Raw genomic sequence first — 16,577 nt, 5'->3', positions numbered from 1 at the left:
TAGTGGCTAACTTTGCCTAAGGAGTTATCATAGATTGGGAAGTGGTGTAACTTTCTTTAGGCTAAAATAGTTGCTAAGCCCCTTATTTTCATGCTAGGATAACACATAACTATCTGACTCCTTCCCCTCTACAAGTCCACCCCAACATCATCTACCAGAAAGCTTACTTTCGGTACTTGTCACCCTTAGAATGAGTTCAGAACCTTATTGGCAGTGCTCAGCATCTCACAGCATTGAGCTCTGCTATTTTAAAACATTAAACCTTCAGACTTAAGCTACAAAAAATATTTTAAAAACACAATGGAGTGGGGGTGGGGAGAGATAATGAAAGGGGACGGGAGGACCTTCTATAAGGCAGGAGGCATTTATAATATACCTGTGCACCTACGAGAATAGACCCATTGGAAGGTATGAAAATAAATAATACACACTGCTAACAAACACTTTAGCAAACCTTTGTTCAGCTGCTACCTGGTAAATCTAGAAGTGCACACTTTATTAATGATGTTGATAAAGCATCATCTGACTTTTGCCAGATTATATCTGTTATTGTAACGCTAGAAGTGAATAATTTCCTCTCCCCTCACACTTTAAAAATCTTTGGAAATTAAATGCAACTTCCCACCCAAAAAAACCTCTATTTCAATACAATATTAAAATAAAATATTAAACATTTAAAAGTCTAGAAAAGCAAAAATCAAAGTAAAAATTAATGCAATGTTAACTCTGTCTCTTCCGCGTGTACATTATAATATGATCATATGTGGTTGTAGATACATAAAAAACACTATATGAGGTTGTAGAAAAAGTTATATATAAATATCGCCTGAAAACTAATAATGACAGTAGCATTATAATATTTAGCACTTACAGGGATTTTCCTATCATACTTCAAAGAACTTTTGCAGGTGAAAAAGTCTCAATTGTACAAAGAGGAAAACTTGAAGGTTAGACAGTTAAGAGACAGATGACATTGTGAGCCAATGACGAAGTTAGGACTAAAACCCAATTCTCTTGACTGTGATTTCCATACTCCTATTCTCTGGATCGAATTGCCTTCCTAACGTGAGGGATAGATAAAGATGTTTGTGCAAAAAAGTGCAGAGTTCATGTTGCATGTTTAACCTTAACTGTTGCATTTCCTGACCTTTCAGTGCTTAACTTGCAATCTTGAAGCTGCATGAATGTAGGGGGTTTCATGTTTAATGTTGGAGTAATTTAAGGATATCCAGCTTGACAGGCTGAGAAATACTGCAATAAGACCAGTGACAAGGAAACGGGAGTATCACCTGTCTGGAAAATGAAACTAGTATGTTTTAAATGAGCAATCTCCTATCCTAAAATAGATACTCTGTTTGAGTACCAACCCACCAACACATACATTAAAGACCCTGGTAAAATGGTAATGGACATTAAAAATAAATTAATACATTTTAATTAGCTAAACTAATCATGCTACCATTGAAGACAACATAATTTAAGTCAATAATTATTCTTAAACCATGATCAGAGTCTAATTTCTTAAGCATGAAGTAAAATTGAGTTTCAACATAGATAACAGAAGTATTTTCAAAATTCAGTATTAAAATATTACCTGTTGAAATAGGGTAATATTCTTTGCAATAATGGATGGAAAATCTTGTTCACATGTAGAGCTCTGAGAGAATGTACGCCACAGATCTGCATCTTCAAAGCAGAGTGTCTGATATAGAGCTGGGAGAGAGATCTACAAAGCAAATAGTGCACATTTAACAGTAAAAACAAAAAAAAAATAGCAACAACTTATAGCCAGCCTGACATATTCTCTGTATTATTTTTATTCTCTTTTTTTAAAATCTTTTTTGTTCCTTCTCCTTCCTCCATCCTACCTCAGTCCTTTCTATCACACGTGGCTAATTTATTTCACTCAATGCATCAACTGTTCTCTGACCCAAATGTCCTATAACCCCCAGCCCCCGTCGCTTTTGGTCCCTACGGAAAGGAGGAAGTGAAAAACAACCAGCACTGAAGTATCACAGTTCTAGTGCTTTGCAGCTAGTTAATTTCTCTCCCTCATGAACTCTCAGCCCTTCCCTTCTTGCTGGTGAGCTTTATCCAGAAGGAGAGTAGCCCTAAATCAGTATTTCAGAGATTGTTACTTTTATTTCACTCCTTTCAGCAGGGGAACATAGATTGTCATAAGAGAAATCAGTCCAAGAAAACGTTGGGACTTCAAATTAATATGAAGATACCCAATTCGACCACTAGAGACCTCAAACAAGCCTCTAAATACTACCCAATTTATGCATGTAAAATTGTGGATACTAATTTTTAGGCTACTTATGAAAATACGGTCTTGCATTCTAGAAATTTGTATGTCAAAATGCTAAGTAATTTTTCTACTTCTGTCATAAACAGATAAGAAAAGTTAATAGCACAGAAGTACTTTATATCTCTTTGACTGTAAAGGGTTAACAAGTTCAGTAAGCCTGGCTGTCACCTGACCAGAGGACCAATCAGAGGACAGGATACTTTCAAATCTTGAGGGAGGGAAGTTTTTGTGCTGTGCTGTTACTTTTGGTTGTTGTTCTCTCTGGGTTCTGAGAGTGACCAGATGTGCAACCAGGTTTCTCTCCAATTTCTCTGATACAGTCTCTAATATGTCCAGAATAGTAAGTACTAGGTAGATAAGGCGACTTAGGCTTATGTTTGTTTTCTTTATTTGCAAATGTGCATTTGGCTGGAAGGAGTTCAAATGTGTATTTGGTTGGAAGGAGTTCAAATTTGTATTTTGCTGAAAGGATTTTAATTTGTACTTGTATACTTAGTCTGGGAGTGTATTCCCAGTGTCTAGAGCTGAAAGACCCTGTAACATTTTCCATCTTAAATTTACAAAATTACTGTTTTTTCTTTCTTTAATTAAAAGCTTTTCTTGTTTAAGAACCTGATTGTTTTTTTTTTCTGGTGAGACCCCAGGGGACTGGGTCTGGATCTACCAGGGAATTGGTGGGGAGAAAGGCGGGAAGGGGGAGAGAAAGGTTAATTTTCTCTCTGTGTTAGGATTACTTTCTCTCTCAGGGAGAGTCTGGGAGGGGGAAAGAGAAGGAGGGAGGAAGGTGAATTGTCCTCTCTGTTTTGTGATTCAAGGAGTTTGAATCACACAGTGATCTTCCAGGGTAACCCAGGGAGAGGAAGCCTGGGAGAGGCAACAGTGGGGGAAAGGGTTTACTTTCCTTGTATTGAGATCCAGAGGGTCTGGGTCTTGGGGGTCCCCGGGCAAAGTTTTGTGGGGACCAGAGTGTACCAGGCACTGGAATTCCTGGTTGGTGGCAGCGCTACAGGTTCTAAGCTGGTAATTAAGCTTAGAGGAATTCATGCTGGTACCCCATCTTTTGGACACTAAGGTTCAGAGTGGGGATTATACCATGACAATTTCCCATAATGGTTATTTCAACTGGGTACATATTAGACTGTGTTTTTTGGAAGAGGCAATAAATAGTTCTTAACTAATTTTGAATACAGTTTAAAATAACTAAAACTGTAGTCATGTTGGTAAATATTTAGATTATTTTCAACTCCATATTAATACTTCCAAATAAATCAATATCATTTCAAATTGAGTTTAAATCATCACATAGACAATACCTTCAGGGATGCTACTGCCCAAGTTCGTTCCTGTTCTATCCAAGATGGAATTTGGTCACGGATACCTCTTTGTGAATCCTTATAAAACAAAGTAAGCGATATATTTGTAAAATTCAAACCTACAAGTTGTTTAATAACTAAAGTTTCAAAATGAAAACAGATATGAAAACACTGGCAACATCCATTACAGGAATCTTTCAATGGTGTTCTATTGATAAATTTATGAATAGCGTAACAATGTTTATTATTGCTATTTTATAAAGTTATTACATACAAGAGGCACCTCAGACTTGACTAGATTTAGTCGTCCCCTTTCCATCTTCACAGCAGATGAGTACTTCTAAAATACTGAAATCTAGATATTTTATTAATACATTAAAATAAACTGTAAAATAATGTTTTATTGCCTCACTGAAACATATTAATGACACACATGGATCCTTAGAAGGCCACTAGAGAAGAACCCACAGGATTTATCTCAATTTAGGGCTGACTGCAGGAGATGTCATACTGAGAAAGGAAACAATCTGGTTAGAAATGTTCTAGTCTGGATCCTGACCTTTCTCTAAGACATCCGATGTATACAAAGCAGCAAAAAATAATTAAAATAAAATAAAATAAATAATAAAATAAGAATAAGAATAAGGATGGAAAAGCAAGTAATATACAGGAACAAGATTTCTAGAATGTCATATAGATGACCATGTAATGGAGTACCATTACATGACAATGTAATGATATGACTCCCATATCAATCAGGAGAAGGCTAACAAGCTCCTCTGTGCTCAACTGTTACCAGATATGCACACCTGGAGAGCCTACTCCAACTGGAGAAAGCAAGCTTTAAAAGAAGATGCTTGTCACAGGAAGGCACGGCAACCAGGAAGAAAGCTGCTGTGCCTCAGGAGTAGCTGACCCTTGCTACAGAATGACAGAGTGGAAAACAGCTGACAAGACTCTGCTGCCCACGAGACCTTTATAAGGTACCTTATAGAATGCCCCTTTAAACAGGAGAAGGACCCAGAAAGGGTGGAATAAAGTTCCCAAACAGGGAAAGGACTCCTAAAGGGGAAGACTCTAAAGCTGCATGAGTATAACCCAGATAAAGACCCAGCCTATCACAGAACACCATTTGGAGCAATTAGCTGCCAAAGGATTTTTTCCCCAGAGGAATGAAAGTCAGGACTGTGGTACTCAACAAAGGTGTTCATGGATGATCAGAACATCATGGATGATATTTCCTCTGGGGTGACTCACACACTTTCTGCTCACCATAGCACCACAGAGTGTGCTGAATGGACTCTGCTCCCTTTTTGGACTAGTTTCTGTGCAACCATGTAAGCTTCAATACTTCACAGCATGATCCACCTGGCTATTAAGTATTTAGAAGCTTGCAGAACCAAGCACTTCTAGTGAAAGGAAATCAATAAAAGATGATGTTTAAGTAAATTCCATCTTACTGTCTCTTTCCACATCCAGGAAGATGAGCTTCACTTTGGGCAGACCAAAGGAAAAATAATCCCTAGTAATGTATGGAGAACAAAGTTTATCTTTGTGACAGATGATTATGAAGTTGAAAGAATCTTCTCTTTATGGGTCAGTGCATTTTCACAGCATACATTTTGGAGACATTTCTGACTGTTGTGCTTGTAACCAGGAAGCATGGAATAAGAAGCTATCAGTTTGAAATATTTGGTTCTGACAGACTTTAGCCCTCTGGACAGATCCCAGATAGAGAAGACAGGACTTTTGGTTTGGACAGATGCTGCACAAGGACATTTATTATTGCTGGATGATCTACCAGAGATTTAGATGAGTCCTTGTGCAATAAGCTATTTAGTGTTGGGTCATAAGCAATGATGGTGGGATATCTCACAGTAGGTCATTCTGTACAATTCCAGAAGAGCTATATTGCTTGTTTTCTTGGGTTTGACTATCTTGATATCAATGGGAGAACACTGTCCAAATTCTTGCACAGGCCAAAGGGATAGAAAATTTCTATGAAGCTATGAAACACTATTATTTTGGAGGAATCAATTACCTTGTTTAGCATCCATCATTAAATAGCCAATATGTCTCTCAGTCTGGATTAGGATGAAGTAGAAGGCTATAACATAGCAGATGGAGTGGAGACACTTTATGACAGCTTCACTAGGTCCAAGTACCATGGACTTCTTGGCTGATTTTAGGGCAACAACAGCTGCAATCCCCCCCCCTCTTTTTTTTAATCTTCCGTAAAACTTGTCCTAGTAGTAGAAGGGGGGAAGCATAAACAAGTAAATTCAGCTGTTAGTGAAACTGTATATTTACAGTGATCTTGGGTGAAGAAAATCATTGTGTTTTTTGTGTGTTTTGACTGAACACAAATAGAAATGCTTAGTGATGGCCTAGCTCCCTGGATATCAGCTTTAGAACCAGATATTTAGTTTTTTGGACTGTCTATCTGCTGAAAGCTTACCTAGTCCTCTTGTGTCTTCTATGTGCTCTTTTTATACTGAGCGCTATTATTAGGCTAGCTGACCTGCTCAAGAAAAAAAAGTTATTGTTTGGCATTTAGATTTGCACTTCTTCTGCCCTATTCCTGATTTATATATTCCATGATCATCATGATGTCTCATTGAACAAGAAAGTGCTCCTTTCTCAGGGACTCCTGGAAGTCCAATGAGCCATGCTGGCCACCTCTAGGAAGCTGATACTCTAGAGTCCTTCCAACATTGACCAAGTTCCAGGATGTTGTCCCCTGTGCAATCCCCATCCTGGAAGACTGGCATCTATGGTCAGGGTTTTGGATTCAAGATTTTGCAGTAAGAATGCTACCATACCATCCTGTTTCCACTCACTGATAAGCTGGATGTTATCTTTATTTTCCTCTAAATCTCAAATTTTGGAATGGCTACAGGTTTTTAAGAGAAATCCCAAAAACTCTCTCATGTGCAGTCTTGTCCACGAAGAATGTTTGAAGTTAAATGACCAAAGAGCAGCAGGTAAATATGGATGAAGGATATTGTGTTTCATAACACCCCAGACATCAGTGCCTTTGTTTTGTTAAGTCTTTCTTGTGTAGGAAATGCTCTGGTTCTCTTTGTGTTTATCTCAACTCATGGAATATCCTATGAAAATCCTTTACTAGCCTAGTGGATAGGAGGGAAGCAGTCAGTGTGATAGATCTTGATTTTAGTAAGGCTTTTCACATAGTCCCACATGACATTTTCATAACCAAACTAGGGAAATGTGGTATAGATGAAAATACTATAAAGTAGGGGGATAACTGGCATAAAGCTCATACTCATAGAATAGTTCTCAATGGTTCACTGTCAAACTGGTAGGACATATCTTGTGGGGTCCTGTTCTGTTCTGGATCTGATATCTGTTCTGGATCTGATACTTTTAAAGATTTTCAATAATAACATGAATAATGGAGAGGAATATGTTTCTAAAATTTGTGGAGGACACCAAGCATGGGGAGGTTGCAGGGACTTTGGAGAACAGATAAGAATTCAAAATGACCTTGACAAATTGGAGAATTGGTCTGAAATCAATATGATGAGATTCAATAAAGACAAATGCAAAGTACTACATGTAGGGAAAAAAAATAAAATGCCCAACTACAACATGGGGGACAACTGGCTAGGCATTAGTCTTGCTGAAAAGGGTCTGGGAGTTATAGTGGATCACATATTTACTAAAAGCCAAAAATGTGAAGCAGTTGTAAAAAAGGCTAATATCGTTCTGGGGTGTAGTAATAGGAGTGTTGTATGTAAGACATGGGAGGTAATTATGCCACTCTACTCAGCAGTAGTGGTGCCTCATCTGGAGTACTGTGTCCAGTTTTGGACTCCACGTTTCAGGAGAGATGTGGACAGAGGAACAAAGATTATAAAAGGTTTAGAAAATCTGACCTAAAAAGAAAGGTTAAAAAAAATGGGTACAGTGCAACTCTGTTTATCTGACCCTCCCATACCCGTCTCTCTGTATTTACCAAACAATCAGGACTCTAGGGCCAAAAGTGAGCGAACTCTCCTCTGGCCATGAGATGGCACTGCAGCATCATATTTTCCCATTCTCTTGTTTACCTGGAATTTTGATTATCTGATCTGGCCCTGCTCCCAATTAGATCGAATAAACGGGGATCTACTGCTAAGTTTAGTCTTCTGAAAAGAAGACTGAGTAGAGATCTGATAACAGTCTCCAAATATGTTAAGAGGAGTTATCAAGAAAATGTTGATTAACTGTTCTCCATGTTGGATTGCATTAGTAGGAACACTGCCAGCAGATCGAGGAACTGTGCTTTTTTAGTTTGCAGAAGAAAAGAGTGAGGGGAGATTTCATAGCAGTCTTCAACTACCTGAAGGGGGGGTTCCAAAGAGGATGGAGCCAGGCTGTTCTCAGTGGTGGCAGATGACAGAACAAGGAGCATGGTCTCAAGTTACACTGGGGGAGCTCTAAGTTGCATATTAGGAAAAACTGTTTCACTAGGAGGGTGGTGAAGCACTGGAATGGGTTACCTAGGGAGGTGGTGGAATCTCCATCCTTGGAGGTTTTTAAGACCTGGCTTGACAAAGCCCTGGCTGGAATGATTTAGTTGGGGTTGGTCCAGCTTTGAGCAGGGGGTTAGACTAGATGACCTCTAGAGGTCTCTTCCAACCCTAATCTTCTATGATTCTATGTACACTGAAGGTAGGCCAAGTAGTAATGGGCTTAATCTGCAGCAAGGGAAATTTAGGTTTGATATTAGGAAAACCTTGCTAACTATAAGAATAGTTAAGTACTAGAATAGGCTTCCAAGGGAGGTTGTGGAATCCCTGTCATTGTCTAACTTGTTCTTAAAAACCTCCAAATACCGGTCAGGAATGGTCTACGTACATTTGGTCCTGCTTCAGTGGGGACATGGTAGGAGAAGGGCTGGACAAGATGACCTTTTGAGATCCCTTCCAGCCCTACGTTTCTATGATTCTATGAGAGATAATCAACAATCTCTTATTTACCTTTATTAAAAATCATGGGATTGGGTCCTGTGGATCACTGGCTACAAACTCCCTGGGGATGATGCTCTGATAAGTGTGCCATCTAATACCATGTGTAGATGAATCCCTGGACTGCTCAGCTGCTTTATTACCATTTTCAAGAGCTTTGTAAATAGCCTGTGGACAACACATAGTGATGGTGTTGACTTTCATAAATAAAAACAAATAAACTACTGTTGACTGAACTTTGTCCATATGTCTCTGCCTGTTCCACCTACATTAAAAGATCTTCTTGAGACATAGCAACAACAATAGAAGCTGCAGTCGCTATCCTCAGTTTTGTCTTCTTTACCAACCTGACCAGCCTCTTAAGGTTTAGCATGATGAAGACTTCTCCAGATCTTTTTCTTACTATGAAGATAATTGAACAAAGCTTTGAGCACTTTTGGTTGAGGGACAAGATCTAAATCTCCAGGAAATAGTAGAACTTCTGCAGGACAATTTTTTTCTTCTCATCATCTCCTGAGGCTGAAGAGGGAATAAAAAATGGATGTGGAGGAGCCTGAAACGCCAGAGAATATCTGTACCACTTGTCTGAAGTCAAGTCCCACTATGTCGGAAAATTGGGAAATTCTGCTCCTTAGGCCTATTTCTGCAGTCATACTGATAGCTTGGATTGGAAGGAGAGACTGAAAGCATTCCCTGATCTGGGTTTCCCTATGCTATGCCAGGTCTTACCCCTGCAAAAAGAAAAATCCTTTCTCTCGGTCCATCATTGTGAGTAACAACAAAAGAGCTTCTGCCTTTATATTACACCTGGCAGTCCACCTCCGTTTTGGGGGAGGAGCTAGAGTTTGTGGAAAGAAGTGAAGATCTGGAGTACTTTGGGACCTTTTTTTCCTTTCGGGGTTTTTTTTTTTTTTTTTGGCTGTCCTTCGGAAGTGACTGTTCCATTGAAGGACTGGTCTCTTATCATCTGATGCTCTGTTTTGCCCCACAGCCTACATGGGGTAGGATCTTGAGTCCCATCTTCATCAACCAGTAGGTAATCAGAGAAGAGGCCCAGGAACTTCTCTGAGAAATCCGCGGGAAGATGGAGAGTCCAAAAAGACACTAAATTCCTTGACAAGTCAATCAATTAGTCACATAAAAACCTGGGAAAGACCTTAGACATTATTTCTTTAAAGGTGGATTGGACCAAATGGTCTGGAGGGTTGGACTTATCCTTAAAGAGTCCTTGATGGGTGAGTAAGCCCAGTTTGCTGAATCCAAGGACTGAAGTTGACTGATCAGTCTTTGCAAAGGTGTCTTTGGAGCAATCTCAACTGATGTGAAGATGACACAGAAGTCTCAAAAATCTATTCACCATCCAAATCCCTTTCCCTCACAGAGCAAGGTTAGACTCATAGACTTTAAGGACAGAAAGGACGATCATGATCATCTAGTCTGACATCCTGCACATTGCAGGATACAGAACCTTGCTCACCTAGTGCTGTAATAGACCCACAATCCCTGGCTGAGTTACTGAAATCCTCAAAACATGATTTAAAGATTTCAAGTTACAGAGAATCTGCCCTCCACACAAGTTTAAACCTGCAAATGACCCTGTGCCCCATGCTGCAGAGAAAGGTGAATGCCCCACTCTCTACCCCCTAAGGTCTCTTATTAATCTGACCTGGGCAAAATTCTTTCCCAACATGAAATATGGTGATCAGTAAGATCCTGAGGAGGTACAAGAGCCAGAAGCAAAACACCTGGGAAAGAATTCTCTGTAGCAACTCAGAACACCCGCCCCCATCTAGTGTCCCATCACTGGCCATTGAAGATATTTGCTGCCAGCAGTCACAGATCAGCTATATGCCTTAGTAGGCAGTCTCTTCATATCATCTCCTCCATGAACTTATCAAGCTCAGTCTTGAAGCCAGTTAGTTGTTTTTTTTCCCTCCATTGCTGCCCTTAAGGCTGTTCTGCAGACTGTGAGCAATAATGGCAGTGTTTCCCTTCTGTGGCTCCCAAGAGGGTATCTTCCTCAGAGATGTAGTACCACTTGGCCCTTAATCTATTCCTTTTGGCTGGCTTCAACATGCTAGGAGGGAGGGGTATAAAACCAAGAGCATAATTCCTCTTCTCTGCACAAAAAATGTCTTCCTCTACAGCTCATTCTGCTCTAAAAGGTGGCTCCCAAACGAAGGGCAGTAATGGATAAGGTGGGAGTGCTCAGTTTACTCTAGAGACAGAAAATCTAAGGTTGGGAGGAAGGATTGTCAAAGTCTCAGAGCAATGTGGACATGTCTGATTGTCTCTGATGCTTTTAAGAAGAGAGGTGCATCCAAAATATTTTGTGCTAGGGCGAGGTCAGAATCTAGAATTCTCTATTTTAGAGAGGGTGGATTTACTGTATTTAAATATAGTTAAATTTACATTTGGGGACAGTACTGCAGTCACACAAGGAAAAATGATACAACTTTATCAAAAGTAAAAAAATTACTATGTTCACATTTTTAAATATTTCTATTGCTATAAAAGAGCTAATCTGTTCATACTATACATATAAGTACAGTAATTAACAAACCTACAATACATTTGAGAATAATCTTTTAGGATTCTAGCAATGCATTCCTTATTTCAGAATAAATAAATAAATAAATAAATAAATCTTACCGATTTTCTTAACATGTCTCCAATGATCACACCTGTAAAAGTATCCCATTCCTATGAAGGAAAAAAAAAACTTAGACAAGGCATAGGGATATCTTAAAGCACACAATATAATAGTTACAGATAAAGTAGAGGGTGATCTTAGAATAGGAATACAGGTGTCTAAGGAGTCACCCAGCTCCTGCTGACATAAATCTCAAATAAGGGGTTGGAGGCATGGATTTATGAGAAAAGATAAAAGAAGCTAAACACACGTAACTTGACTAAGCTAAGTATAGATATAGGGAACATGATATACATTAAAGCCAAGAACTTAGTAGGATTCAAACAGGCATTAGAGATTTCTATGAATAATATGATCATCAAGAATTACAACAGCATGGACTAAAAAACAAAAACAACATCTACAACAAAAAAGCCTCCTAAGAGTTTTCATGCTTCAGTACATAAGCCAACTGAAAGTTTTCCTGTGAGTAGTTTCTTCAATAAGGAACCTATTTTCAAAGGTATTTAGGTTCCTAAAGATGTGTTTAAATCAATGGGAGTTATGCGCCTAACTTGTTAAGGAATTTTGTAAATCCCACTAGGCACCTGTCTACAACTTTAGGAACCTAATTATCTTTGAAAATCTTGCCAAACTACCTGCTTTTGGGTTCTTGCATTTTCCTCTGAAAGCAGCTAGTACTAGACTAGATAGACCCTGATCTGATCTGCTTCCTATTACCATTCTGCCATATGTGAAAGGTATAATCACCAAAGAAAGAGGGATTATTTACTGTCATACATTGTGATATAACAGAATACTCTGACTAAATTAAGAAAGCAAAAAGTAAATAAAACTTCTTGACGATGAGATCTATTAGACAGTAGTACAGTCATCCAAGATCAGTACTGTGGATCACTGTAGCCTACGCTGGATAATTTTTTAATTTTTTTAAATTTTACTTCAGGTAGAGGAGAAAAGGGGTAGACCAAATAACTTAATAGTGTAAGTATTTTACTTCGCTAATATCTATGATTCTATGGCCAGGGGTTAATTTATTATAATTTAAAATATATATAAAAACGATAATAGAGGTTTTTCTTATTTAAGGAAAACAGCATTTCTCCGACTTGAAGTAGGTCAATCTACACATCCACTTGGCTTTTGCCTGTGACATTACACAATCAAAAGTCAACAGCATCAACTACACAGCAGAGTGTTCTATGGATCCATCCATCCAGTTAAATATTGATGCCATTCCATCTCTCCCAAGATTCTTTACAGCCAGTGACTTAGCAAATTAGAAGCAAATTATTTATTAACCATTCAAACATAAAAAGGCATATACATAATAAATATACTGCTACTGCACAAAAAATGAATAGATTCATAGATTCATAGATTCTAGGATCAGAAGGGACCAATGTGATCATCTAGTCCAACCCCCTGCACAAAGCAGGCCACAGAACCCTACCCAGCCACTTCTATAACAAACCCCTAACCTATGCCTGAGTTACTGAAGTCTTCAAATTGTGATTTGAAGACCTCAAGCTGCAGAGAATCCACCAGCAAGTGACCCATGCCCCACGCTGCAGGGGAAGGTGAAAAACCTCCAGGGCCTCTGCCAATCTGCCCTCGAGGAAAATTCCCTCCCGACCCCAAATAAAGGACTCCTGCTCCAAAAACTGAAAAATATGTAAAATATTTATGTAAACATGATAAAGTAATAATATAGAAATGCATATAAACCAGATGCAGCAAGTATCAGTATACAACGACTAAGAGGGACCATTTCTTCCTCTACAACCATGCCCCACTCCCATAGTAGGTGTGTTCCTCTTGAACCACAAAATTGTTGACCAGTAAGGGAAGACTCATGAGCACAAGAGATAGAGACAGTAGCAAGACCTATACTATAGAACTCACTAGCAAAAGAGATGCAACTTTCAGAGCTAAACACAAAACATCTCTTCCACTTTGATTTCCATCAATAAATTTGTCTCACAAACAAGTACTCAACTAATCAAGTATCAGAGGTGTAGCCGTGTTAGTCTGGATCTGTAAAAGGCAAAAAAGAGTCCTGTGGCACTTTATAGACAGATGTATTGGAGCATAAGCTTTTGTGGGTGAATACGTCTGACAAAAATTCATCTCTCTCTCCTGCTGCAGAGGCCATCCTACTTCTTTCAATCCCTTAACCTTCTCAACATATATTTACACATCACATTCAAACTTCTCGTCCTCATCATCACCCTACGTCTTGTCTGTTGTTTTCTACCACTTTCCTAGTTGGGATCTGCATGCTAATTCTGATCACTTTCCCATCACAGCCTTCTCTAACAAACACACTGAACTTTCTTCCATTCTCTCTACACTCTCACATGTCCATCTTGATCCTGGAAGCTAAGCAGCTGCCTTCTCCTTAAAACCCCTGTTTAAAATGTACTTTTCCACAATCTCTCCAGTGATGGCCTATATTTCCAACCTTTGCTTTTTTACAGTACTTACATTATCTTGGAAAAGTTCAGGGTGCATTCCTCTTACAAAATGCAAAGCAAACATTAGTTGATCAGCCTGAAATAAGAGCAAGATAAATGGATAAATACATTTGTTAGACACCACCGTCATACTTTTCTAATTTTACTTCTGAGTAAAGCTAGCTAACAGAACCACAGTGATTAGGCACCTATCCTGATCAGTACAGCAGCAACATTTTTAGTTTCAAGTAACTGGTAACATGGAGCATCACTCAGATAACTATCCTGGGGTGATATATAGTGTAACTAGAGATGGACTCAAACCACAACTCCAGATCTGAATACACCCAAATTTTGCAGGAAGAGAGGGATGACATTTTAACCAAAAAACACAAATTATTTTAGAAACAATAAAAATTTGAAATGTTTGAAATAATGTGCTCTGCTGATGCAGGAGGTAGAACTTCCAGCAGTAACTCAATGGGATAAAGGGTGCAGATACCTAAGTCAAGATTTTCAAAAACAGGTGTTTGTATTGAAATCATATTTTGATATCAAGGTCTGGTAGTTGGCAATGTGGAATTGGAAAGTGGCTGATGAATAGCTCTTCCTTCCCATCAAGTCCAGCCATTTAGATTCCTTCTCTGATGGAGAGGGCCTAGACTGAATCTGATGGTTCCTCTTATTCATAGCCTCCATCACAAGAGAGTTGGGATTTGTGTGAGAGAAGAATTACCCTATTCCTTTGTGTGGAATGTAGTATTTCTGATTTACACACTTACAGGTTGATGGAATTGTGGCAAGTGTTTGTCTCAGGACATGTGTGGGAGATAAAGAGTGCCTCATTGATAGGCAGGGCAACCTTTCCTTGGGGACTGATGTTCATGATATCAACCAGGGAATGTTTGAACTCTTGCACCTCCTCAAGTGGGACTTGAAGGGGGAATGCTAGACTTTTCATCTACCAAGAAGGGTGGGGGTGGCATTACAACCTTGTCTGGAAATGAACAGGACTTTCCAGATAGAGGAGAAATCTCCTCTGAGACTCCTGTTCCTCTTGCATATCTTCCAGTACCTGAGAAGTGTGTGTACCAAGGTCTGTGGTGCCAATGTGCACTTTATTATAGGATAGTCTGTAGGAGCCGATCATTGGTACAGTACTGGTGGTTACCAGTGCTTTCTCTTAGGCATCCGATGGAGCTGGTTGCCAAAGTGGGTCCATGGATCCCTATAACCTCACTTAGGAGGTGTATAAGGGAAGGGACCCCAATGATAATCATAATCTTTGGATCTATGATGTCTGGTAGGTTCCCCAGGAGCAACTTTATGAAAGGGGATACGAGGGATAAGCTAGAATGGTACCAGGATGGATCTCTGTACCGATCCCTGAGTCAGAGGAGTCTTCCCCTGAATCAGAACATCCTCTGATGTTCTAATCAGTACCAAAGGCTGGAGTTTTAAACCAGTCCCAACATGCTGCTTTGGTAGCTGTATTGTGGAGGTGGAGCTGCTAGATCCTCCCATACTTGGAGATTCAGGTTCATCAGAAATAATGATATTCTCTGAAGAAAGGAACCTGGAAAAAGCTGGAGGGCTCTGATATCCTTCACTCGAACTTAGAGTTAGGGTGGTGAGATGGAAGCTATTATGGTACTGAGATGACTGAAGGGGCATGTCCCCTTTCAGAGGCACTACAAGATACCAGTACTGGCGCATGAATGACAGCCCTATCAGTGTCTCACGGTGCCATAAGGGATCAGAAGGTGCCACTGTGGTAGCTGCTCCTGTGTAGGCACCTCCGAACAGAACTGCTTCCTTGGTAGTGACGCTATGGTACCAGACTCAGTAGGAGACTCTACTTTATTCTTACAGAGCTGAGAGGTCTCCCAAGAGTGGGTCTTATATGATTATCTGCCTCTCTTCTTCACTTCTCTGCTGCAGGAGGCATGTTTCCTCTCTTTTGAAGTTTTATTGTCTGGGGTTGCAGAAAAAGCAGCAACAGTGACCAAGGGTGTCTGTGCCATAAAGGCGGATGTACAGGGGAGGAGGCCAAGCAGACACCTCAGGAGCTAGGGCATACTCATTAGTATGAGCTTAAGTCTAACCTCTCTGTTGTTCTTGGGTCTGCCCTAAAAACCCAGAAAGACTTTTCATTTGGCTGGGGAAAAGGACCTGCTGCAAGTCTCACACATCTTAAACCCTTGGGTTTTAAGCATAACAATTATGCTCCAACACAAAAACTTGGAGAAAAAGAGGAGCTGCCCCCTTTCTTTGACCCACAAAAAATAAAGTGAAATAAAGGTATTATGAAAATAAATAATGCAAAAAGAGAAACAACTAAACCAAATAAATAAAACAGTCATTGACAAGTTAAAGCAGAAAGCTGAAAACAGCAGGCAGTAGAACTATCCATCTCAAGCTGCAGGTGGCTGAGAAGGAACAGAGTGGTGCCTCCCTACATACTCTCTTTCAGAGCACGAGGCACCATTCTGCACAAGCACAGGCCCCCAAATACTACTTTGCAGTCTTCGGTTGAGAGTGCACAGGCACACACAAATCCTCTAGTGGAGCATTCGTGGGAACATATATTCGAAGAATAACAGCAGGATAATCACTCATCAGTCCTGCCTGTAAGAAATCTAAGGCTTGTGTTGGTTATGGTGTGAAATCTTTCATGTTACTGTCCTTCCTGTCCTTTGCTGCCAACACAAGGATAAATTCACATCTTTGTTCCAGGTTGACTCTCAGAGCATGAACCACTGGAGTGGTCTGTAGTAAATCTGTGCCCAGAGGACCTGGCCATTGCATCAAACCATTGTACCCAAAAGAGAGAGGACAAATCTCATTAGGGTGACAAGGTCCAAAATACAG

General features: G+C 39.7%; 1 protein-coding gene across 1 annotated transcript in view; it reads right to left on the bottom strand.

The window, feature by feature from the left end:
- Positions 1-16,577, bottom strand: part of DYNC2H1 (dynein cytoplasmic 2 heavy chain 1) — a 362,438-nt gene that overhangs the window by 164,455 nt on the left and 181,406 nt on the right. The window contains 4 exon segments of the mRNA XM_030560509.1: positions 1,595-1,726; positions 3,625-3,702; positions 11,250-11,300; positions 13,738-13,803. Coding sequence (XP_030416369.1) covers positions 1,595-1,726; positions 3,625-3,702; positions 11,250-11,300; positions 13,738-13,803 — 327 coding nt within the window.

The sequence above is a fragment of the Gopherus evgoodei genome, chromosome 1 (assembly GCF_007399415.2).
Source record: "Gopherus evgoodei ecotype Sinaloan lineage chromosome 1, rGopEvg1_v1.p, whole genome shotgun sequence".
NCBI classification, from domain to species: Eukaryota; Metazoa; Chordata; order Testudines; family Testudinidae; genus Gopherus; species Gopherus evgoodei.
This window is presented reverse-complemented; position numbering and strand designations above follow the sequence as displayed.